The sequence below is a fragment of the Pygoscelis adeliae genome, unplaced genomic scaffold, assembly GCF_000699105.1.
Source record: "Pygoscelis adeliae isolate BGI_AS28 unplaced genomic scaffold, ASM69910v1 Scaffold118, whole genome shotgun sequence".
Lineage (NCBI taxonomy): Eukaryota > Metazoa > Chordata > Aves > Sphenisciformes > Spheniscidae > Pygoscelis > Pygoscelis adeliae.
The window spans coordinates 461,963-471,443 of NW_008825257.1; the positions used below are offsets into that span (position 1 = coordinate 461,963).

General features: G+C 44.8%; 1 protein-coding gene across 1 annotated transcript in view; it reads left to right on the forward strand.

Annotated features, from left to right (window-relative positions):
* The window catches only part of CSRP2BP (CSRP2 binding protein), a 19,706-nt gene extending 10,225 nt beyond the window's left edge, over positions 1-9,481 (forward strand). Inside the window, exons 7-11 of the mRNA XM_009329483.1 lie at positions 3-155; positions 703-839; positions 1,347-1,522; positions 4,736-4,926; positions 7,598-9,481. Coding sequence (XP_009327758.1) covers positions 3-155; positions 703-839; positions 1,347-1,522; positions 4,736-4,926; positions 7,598-7,771 — 831 coding nt within the window. The 3' untranslated portion in view covers positions 7,772-9,481. The remainder of the gene's footprint in view (positions 1-2; positions 156-702; positions 840-1,346; positions 1,523-4,735; positions 4,927-7,597) is intronic.

Genomic DNA, 9,481 nt, shown 5'->3' on the forward strand with positions numbered 1-9,481 from the left:
TGCCGCTCTTTGACTTGGACCAAGTTGTGAATGCTGCACTGCTCTTGGTTGATGGGATTTACGGAGCCAAAGAAGGAGGTGTTTCCAGGTCCCCAGTAGGGCAAGCAACATACAGAACTACTAGCCAGGACTTCAGGATCTTGGACAGATACCAGGTGAGTGTTTCCAAATCTAAGTGAGCTTTTGGCACTGGTTATTTTAGAGCTTTTGCTGCAGGCAGCGGTGTTGCCTTGAGGTTATCTGACTCCCAAAGTGAGAAGGATTATGTGAACAAGACTCATTGTGACTTGGGGCTGTGTCCCCACCAATGCTCTCACAAGCCCCTTTCTTCTTGGAACATGCTTGTACAGCACAGCTGTCTATCAGTGTCAGCACTATAAATGTCTATGTATTTGTACTCCAGCCCTGCCCAAACAATGATGGTGGAGGCCTGGAAGTACCCAAATAGGTGGTTGCTCTTTCATGCTATGTAGGAGGGAGATCACTTGCAGTGCTTTTCTGAGTGATGTGTGCGGCTCATAGGTTTGGGTGCTAAATCTGAGAGTGTGCAGCAGAGTCCTCTGAGGTGGGACCGTCACGATGTGAGTCCAGTCCATCCTGTCGGATTGAAAGGCCCTTATTCCCCCTCTGTTGATATGATTCCCCTGTGTTAAGTCATTGACTAATCTTCCTGAAATGTTCTGCATTTTTTTGTACATACAGACAATGCTGCCTGCCATGAAGGGGTATCGACAGCAGACAACAAAGTTTCTGTATCGACTGGTAGGCTCAGAAGACCTGCTGACAGACCACAGTATTGTCAGTCCTTACACATCCCGTGTCCTGAAACCTTACATCAGGTACAGATGGTCAGAGGTTGAATTTGCTCTTGGCTTGTGAACCGACAGCCCACGGAGAGGACACCTTTCTTGGGCAGTGCTCCTCACTCATCCCTGAAGTACAACCCAGTATACTATGGTAACCCTGAAAGGATAGTGTTTTATTTAGCTGAGTAGTTAAACTGGCTCTGCACTGGGAAAGGGAATCTCCAAGAGAGGGCAGGGCAGAGAATGACTGTAGTCATTCAATGCAAGTTGCACCTGCTCTTGGGTCAGAACCGTGATTTCCTTGCTCCTGCTGTAAGGAGAGGTTGGCTTGGCGTGCTGCGGATCTGGGAAGTGTCCTGGCCTCTGACACAAGGGTGTTTTTGCTGAGCTGGGTGTTGTTTTCCCACATGAAAGGAAGACTGTTCTTTTGTTCCAAGTTGAGCATGTCAGAAAATATTTCATGGGCAGTACCCATTCAGCTGCAGTGGCAGTTATTGTTGCTCACTTGCCTTTTGTGTTTGCTTTTCATGTTACTGGCAGGCGCGATTATGAGACAAAGCCCCCAAAACTCAGGCTGCTGGCAGAAATCCGGGCATATCCACACAGGAATGATCTCAACTGGAAGGCTGAGCCAGAAGCACCGGTTGATTACTGCTACGTTCGCCCTAATCACATCCCCACTATAAACTCCATGTGCCACGAATTCTTCTGGCCTGGTAAGATTCCTTCAGTGCTTGGTTTTCTAAGAAGGAAGTGGTTTTGTTCAGAAAAAAATATTCTTGGGCCAAATTTTTCTTCAGTTGGTGTCTGGCTTGGTTCTTAGAAAACCATTATCTGATGTCATAGGAATGCAGTTGAGATGGAGACATGGGTTTGGTGTCTTTGTCTTTTGAGATCATTTAGAACTGGGCAATTAGACCCTAATTAGCACAGCACTTAAAGAAATAGGTTGTTTTGGGTAACACCATCGATGCCAATAGGAGTAGTCAGTTACTAAAATTAAGCATCCAGTGAAACGTTTTGCAGAATCAGGGGCTGAAGTCAACAGTTTTATACCAGAGATCTACTGCTCATTAGCTTCCTGAGAAAGTTTCTTCCTAGCAGCTGTAAGCTGGATATGTCGGAGTGAAATTTGGGAATTGTACTTAAAACTGCAAGCTTCACTGTGATGTCCTTTATTTCTTCAAGCCTCAGTATTTGCAAGGTATGGGAAAGCTTGCGTATCGATTTTTATGTGTCATTTCTTGAACTGTAGGCTCTTTGGGGACAGTGGCTGCCCTTTATGGGGGGCAGTTATGAGGCTGTAGTCTTTAGTTCTTCTGAAATAGTGATGTTCATCTACTGCACGGATCAGCTTCTGATCAGCAAACAATGGCGGCAGACTAGTTTAGAAAAGCCCAGTACAAACAGTACACACCTTTATTCCAAGTAACTGTTTGCTTTATGTTTTGACTTGCAGATAGTGATTCAACAGGGTTTGTAGTTCAGCGGTGCTCATATGCTGCAGTCAGGATTGGAGCTCTTTGTGCTACTCGTTGACCAAACTGTACAATTTGGGGGGGAAATAACATGGCATACCTTCCCTTTCACAAGCTGTTTTGGAGCTCATGAGAGACACTTGCAATCCCAACAGAGGCTGAACCCCTTTGTTATAGTCTCTCCTCTTCTGATAATGCATTTGAAGTTCTGGCCAAGTTGGGTCGCACCTTCATTAAGTTCTTCAGGACTCACCCTGTTCTATTTAACTTAAGGAGCGTGGGCGTGTTCCACCCAACTGTGAACTGTTCATCATTAAATCAGAAAGCTGACACTCCTGTTGGTCTCCAAACAGGAATCAAAATCTCTTCCGTGGTGTAAATTTTCTGAGGCTGGGATTATATGATTTATGGCACCTTGGTTCTGTTTTAGCAGGATAGGTAAGCAAGGAGGCGATACTTCAGGAGATAAAGCACAGTGTCTTTGTGGATGCGAAGGGTTTAGCTTTACAACGGGCTGGTACAACTGAGGAGGGGGTGGGATATGCAGCTGAGGGGGCGTTATTAAGCTAGCACTGCTGTTCAGAGAAACAGCTGTAATTCTGCCTAAGTTTAGGCATCCAAAGCATGTGTGCTTGGGGGATGCTGTCGTCAGTAAATGACATCTTAGGTGTGCTCAGTTGCCTTCTAATAGTGATGCTCTCATTGACTGAATTCTTAAGTTTTAGGCACTTCACTGGGTGGGGTGAGCCAGGCCTTAGTTCTTCCACCTCTCCAAATCCTTCCCATCAGAGCTGCTCTTGTTTCTCACAAGGCAGAAACAAGTTTGCAGGTAGTTACCGCAAATGAGCTGATGTGAAGCAAGATTCCCTCTTGTCTCTCACGGTATCTTGTGCCTTCATGTCCTAACGGGAAACATCCCCTGAGCAGGCGAGTGGTAAACCATACTGAGCTAAGCATCTTCCTACAGGAATAACTGCGTGCTGAGGGGACGGCACCATTTCATCGACGCCAGGGTGCTCAGGGCGATGTAGCGTTCCTGTACAGACACGCTGTAAGGCACTTCAGTCAATTGCAGCCTTGAGATAATTAACGTGGCTCCCTATTGCCAATCGATTCCTCCCACGTCTTACTCCACCCAGCTTACTCTCGAGCAAGAAAATAATTCACCCGCTTATTTGTGCCTGGTGCCTTATGAAGTCTTGCATCTCATCAAGAGTGATAAACGTTACTGGAAAACATACTTTGCTATTTTGTTATCCCACGTTCCAAATATATCTGCGATTGCCAATTTGAGGCTGAAACTAACATTTATGGCACAGCTCCGCTATTTCTTGCACCTCATTTAGGGCCTGTCCACACAAATTACCAAGCAGTCTTCTGTGCCTTGAACTGCACTGCTTGGCCCTAACAAGCTGTGTGGATGCTCCTAGGCTGCAGCAGCAATGTGATTAGGCAAGGTAACAAACTCCACTCAGAAATCACCAGCCTCAGGTGTTTTTGTCCAGCCTCTGACTCACAGAAGCACCACTGCTTGAGAGGCTACCTCATGCCCCAGATTAGGGAATTTGCATGCGAAAAGCTAATGTTTCGATAGCGTTGAAAGCTGTGGTCAGGTTCACAGTGCAGCTCCACAAACAGCTGAGTGTGCACAAGAGGAAGCAGCAGGGGCTCAAGGCCAGGTGGAGAAAAGAGATAGGAACCTTAGGTAGGTAATGCTGCCAAAGCTGAAGCCCAGTTTCATGTCTGCTGCGTCTGGAGAGAGTTTGCAGGAAGAACGGGATGGTTCACCCGCTGTATCAGGCTGATACACTCTAAACTGCCCCCCTTTGCTTGTCTGCAGGCAGGTCCTCAGCGTTTGCCGGCTGGAATAGGAATGGTGTACACCAACCTGGTACTGGCCCGGCCCAGGTGAAATGAAGAAGCAAACCCTTATCCATTAATGTTACTGCAGCCTTTAGGAGCCCTGGGCAAGGGGCACAAACTTACTAGGACCCAATCCAGCAAACATTTGCACATGCAAGTATCTTTATCCACATGCATATTTACAGCTGGGTCCTTAGCAGAGTCTGCTGATACGGCTCAGAATACAAACCAAGGAAAGATTAGTTGGGTGCTGAGATCATGTGAGGTTTTTTTAAATTTTTTTTTTTTTTTACCCATCCTGTTTTAGACAACACGCTTTTTGAGTTTTGGTTTCATCCTCAAGTCATTTGGGAGGAAATCAGCCTTGTTAATTTCTCCATGCAAAAATCCCCACTAGTAAGCAGGTCTCGTTCTGTCTGTGTGTTTTGTTGAAGCATCTCTCTATATCAGAGCTTTGAAATAAAGGTAAAAGGAAGGGATCAAGTGAGTGTTTCTAAAAGCCCTTAAACCCCTGAATTTCCGTGCAAGTGTGACACTTTTCTTTTGGTTTGCAATGCTTTCAACTGCTGTTTCTCTCCTTCTCCATAGGAATTGATTTGTCAGAATGCCTGCAGTATCCAGACTTCAGCGTTGTCGTCCTTTACAAGAAAGTTATTATTGCCTTTGGCTTTATGGTGCCAGATGTGAAATACAATGAAGCTTACATCTCTTTTCTGTTAGTTCACCCTGAGTGGAGAAGAGCTGGGATTGCAACCTTTATGATTTACCATCTTATCCAGGTAATGAAAAAAATCCCATGTCTTTGCTAAAGAACTAGCTCTCCCTTCTTCCTTGTGTGCACACATGCAAATATTAGAAAGGAAGTAGTGAAGTGTTCCTCCTTTCTGTCTCTTTCTCCTTGCCCTTTCTTTGCTTACACACCTGCACAGATTGTCAGCAGCCCATGTGAACTTTTATGGGGGGAAATCGCTTCAAAAGCAGAAACTAAAATGTATTTACAACCACACTGGGCAGGTCCTCAGAATTAGCAAGGTGCTGTAGACTTTGACTGTCTTGGGATTAACTTTGTGTTCTTCAGTGGTCAGTAGTTCACATAACAGTAATACCATCAATTAGGGGTTTAAAGGAGAAAATGAGATAATAGTGGGGAGGTTCAGTTAGAATCTATTGCAGCTTTCTTGGCTACACCTGGAGGTTTATTCCATGACCAGGGCCGTTGCATTAAATCACTTGCTGATCTTAATCATTCTCTTTCACTTTTAATACTCTGGTTCAAATCCAGCTAAGTTGAAGATAAAGAATAAGTGTTTGCAACCTCATTCAAATTTTTTCAAACTAGCTTGTACTGGGCTTTGTTCCATAGGGACACTTGGGAAAATTAATCTGAGCTAACTAAACGGGTGGTATTAAAGTAGTTAAACTTCATTAAATCTCTGAATGAATACTGTTATTCAGGTGGCCTTAATTCCATTCACTTTCTTGAATTAAATTTCAGGAAAGCCAGCTTAATTTTGAGTCAGGATGCAGACAGATGTCCTTTTCAGAGCCCAACTGTGCCTCTTCAGGGCTCACAGTTTTTTACCACTCCCTGAACTCTCTTGGCAGAGCTGCTGATAAGAAACGTTTCTGAACTTGTTTTAGTCAAGGTGAGCTGCACTAGCAAAAACTCACCATTGAAACTCTTTTTCCTCATACTCATTTGGCTGAAGAGAGGTAGGAAGTGCTGGCAGAGCCTTGGGAACAGTGACCTGTACCTTGGAAAAGCAGTTTCCGCTGAGGAAAACTTAGCTCTTCCGGGCCACCCGAGGGTAACTCTTCTACCTACACAGCTCTCTGCAGCGTCCACCTCTCTTTGCTCTACGTGTTGACACAGCCACTAACCAATCTACTTTGAATTCACCCCTTACATTTCCCAAGCGTCCCTGTGTAAAGTGTTTAAGTAAATTGCCCTCAACTGTAGTCTGTTGATGTGAGATGTCAACACCTAGTGAGAACAGGCGCAAGTGATGTGCCAAGATTTGCAGGGATCCAGCGGCTGGACTCATGTCTCTCCAGCAGAGTTGGGATGTGTTGGCAAGTCAGCTGTAGAAAATCATCACAGCTTTTTGTGGGATGTATCACACCCAATTAACCTAATTCTGCTTGCAGGTAGACTAGCATAAAATTATCACGTCGAGGAGAGCTAGGCAGGTTTGAGGCTGATTAGGCTTGCTAGCAATGAGAGATCACCAGTGTATTGTTGGCTTATGTTAGATTTATTTTTCCATTGCTGGGTATCTGTCAGTGGTAGAAGGCATTTAGTCATGGAAGAGAAGAAATGGTGGTTGTGACCTTCTGCTCCTCAATCACCAGATTGTATGTGCTGCTTCGCAGCCTGCTTGGGCTGACACCAGGGTCTGCTCTCTGCAGCTAGAGCCACTTTCATATGCTGTTTGGATTAAGGGTCTCTTGGATCAGCGTGCTGAGTTTGGGGATGGATTCTTGGGAACAGCATAATCTAACAGAAAATGTATTGATGTAAATGGTGCCTTGATGATGCGTTTGTTTTCAGAAGATATCCTCTAATGCATCCGGCCCAGAGGACCAAACTGCATCTTCTTAGTATCTCATTCCAACTTCCTTTTCCCAAAAATGAATCCAGATTATTTTACTCCCTCCCCCCCACCTTAAATCCCTGTGAGAGCTTTCCCTTTGAATAATCTACCATGGAAATTTCCTAAAGGGTGTTATTGTTCCCACTTAGAGTGACAATACATTCAATATAAATAGAATGCTGTTGAAACACTAGATGAAAGCAGGAAAAAATTGTTATATCGGCATCTTTATCAGAGAGCTGCTGGTTAGGATAATCTGGGATCTTTAAGGTAACTTCATCCATGCTATTTGCTGTCTGAACTGAACTCCCTGCCTTCTCAGGAGGCGAGTGCTGTGCCCTGAAGGATGGGAGAGGAGCTGGGTGGGATAGACAGGAATTCCAGCGTGACAGCCCAGAGGTGTGCTGGGGCTGCTCGCATGGTCCCAGAGAGCTCAGCTCTGTTTGCTGACGGGGAGGAGTGCAGCGCCTGATCCTCTGGCATGTTTCGTCTTTTCTTCAGGCCATTGTTAATAATTATTTGAGATCAGTGCTGTACACCGAGATTATTTTTAATTAACAATTACTTAGCAATTGACAACGGAAAGCTGACAAATTATAGTCCAAAACCTGCTTTCATTGTCAGAGAGTCCACGTTTCCCAGAAACAAAGGCTCAGAGGAACAGCAGTGTTCCCTTTGCCTTTCAGCTGTTGCTATGTGTGGTAACTTCTGTGTCAAGGCCTGCGATTTTCTCACATTTCCTCAGTAACCTGAATACCTGAAATGATGAATCTCTTCACCTCCGCATTCCCCCAGAGGCTGTCTCATTCTTTTGCTGTGATACTTTTTTTTTCCCACTCCCCCCCTTCCTTGGCAGACCTGCATGGGCAAAGACGTAACCCTTCACGTCTCTGCAAGCAACCCTGCTATGCTGCTCTACCAAAAGTTTGGATTTAAGACTGAAGAATACATTTTGGATTTTTATGACAAATATTATCCGTTGGACAGCAAGGAGTGCAAGCACGCGTTCTTTCTCAGGCTGCGGCGCTGATCCATCGGAGCTGTCTGGGGGTCTGCGAAAAGCCCAATCTGTCAAGCAAAGAACTACCATGGCTTTCAGCGGCGGGCGTTGGCTGCCATGTGAGAGCTGGAACGCACCGATGCCTTTATCCCTAGGACTTTGAATGTCAGCAGTGCTATGTTGTGTGCTGAAACTGCAATCCAAGAGGATTGATTCCTACGCTCCAAGGGGAGAGGCCTGGAAATGCCAACTGGGACATGCTGAAACCACTGGAAGACTGAAATTCTTTATGGGGAGTTTTCCTGCCACTGTTACTTTGGAGAGCCTCATTGACAAACAAACAAACAAGAAAATAACCCCAAACAAAAAAATACTTGTCACTTCAGAGGGGACCCATGGATTTCAAATTTTGAAACCTATCCAAAAAAAGTAGCAGGTTTTTCATTTCTGTTTTTGTTTATGGGAAATGAACATCTAAACAAATCATCCACAGTGTTTCTGTGATTTGATTGCTTTGTTAGGAAACATGTCTTGAATCTGTGAAGGGAAATAAGATGTTGGTGCATCTAGCTGGATGCTAACATTAGGAAAGCTCTACATGTGCCAGAACAGCAATACTGGAACCATGTTTTAGGAATAATGAAGAGTGTGTGAATTCATGTGATCCCAAATGCAAGGCTCAGACGAGATGTCTTTCTTCCGCTCCTTCCCTACTGCCTTCCTTTCCCCTCGTTGACCCTGTGCTCAATGTGAAGTTCTTACAGTGCGCAGTGTTTTTTGTTCAGGAACAAGACGCCAAGCGGGTTTGTAGCTAGGCAAGGTAGGACACAACAGCTGCCAAATCAGCTCTTCGAAATCTTACAACCTATCTGCCAGTTGTTGATGCTGCAGATCAGCCTTTTGGGCACACCTCTAACCACAGAGCCAGCCCTGCAGGCTCCAGCATCCACCTCCTTCTGCTACAGACTCTCTGGCTAGAAGAAACCCAGAACAAAAGTCAGTGGTAACGTTTGAAATGCAGGCTCTGGTCTGTAGAAGCAATCTGTTTGCAGCTTGGAGGGAGGAGAGGGTAGAGGTGGACCAGTTCTGGTTCTTGGCTGGTTCCACGTCTAGGCTGTGATTTCAGGGCTCTAAGTATAAGTAAAGAGGAGAGGAAAGAATAAACAGAAATAACCAAGAATTAAAAAAATACAAACCCCAAACAGTTTCTCTGGAAGTGGTGTCTAGTCCTTTTACACAGTTGAGCAGCTTCTCTCTCTCCCTGACTTTTATTGCAGATGAACAGTAAGCTGGCAGTTTGCTCTACTGCCTGACTGAAGGTCAGTCTGTGCATTTTAAATACGAGTCACATCCACTGTGCTGTTCCTTTCACATCAAGCCCCACAGAGAGCTACGCAACAAATGTGACTTCTTCGTTCTTAATCCACTGTGTATACCTGTTGGGTACCTGGCTATAAGTTGCCTTAATGGAGTCTTCATTTTGGTAACAGCAGAGAGATGGACACAAAATATGTTTTTGTGGTAGCCAATGTACATTGTCACCAAAACAAAAACAGTGTTAGTGGGAGGGGAAAAAGAACCCATCCAAGTGTTGTGTGCCCTAACATCCGTGCACATTTCTGCTTGCTTTATGACTACGTGAAAATTTTTGATGTTACTGATGTTATGAGTTAGCTGTACTTGGAAAGAAAAAAATACCTGTCTTTATCAATGGAATTAAAACCCTTCCCTTGGAAAAGC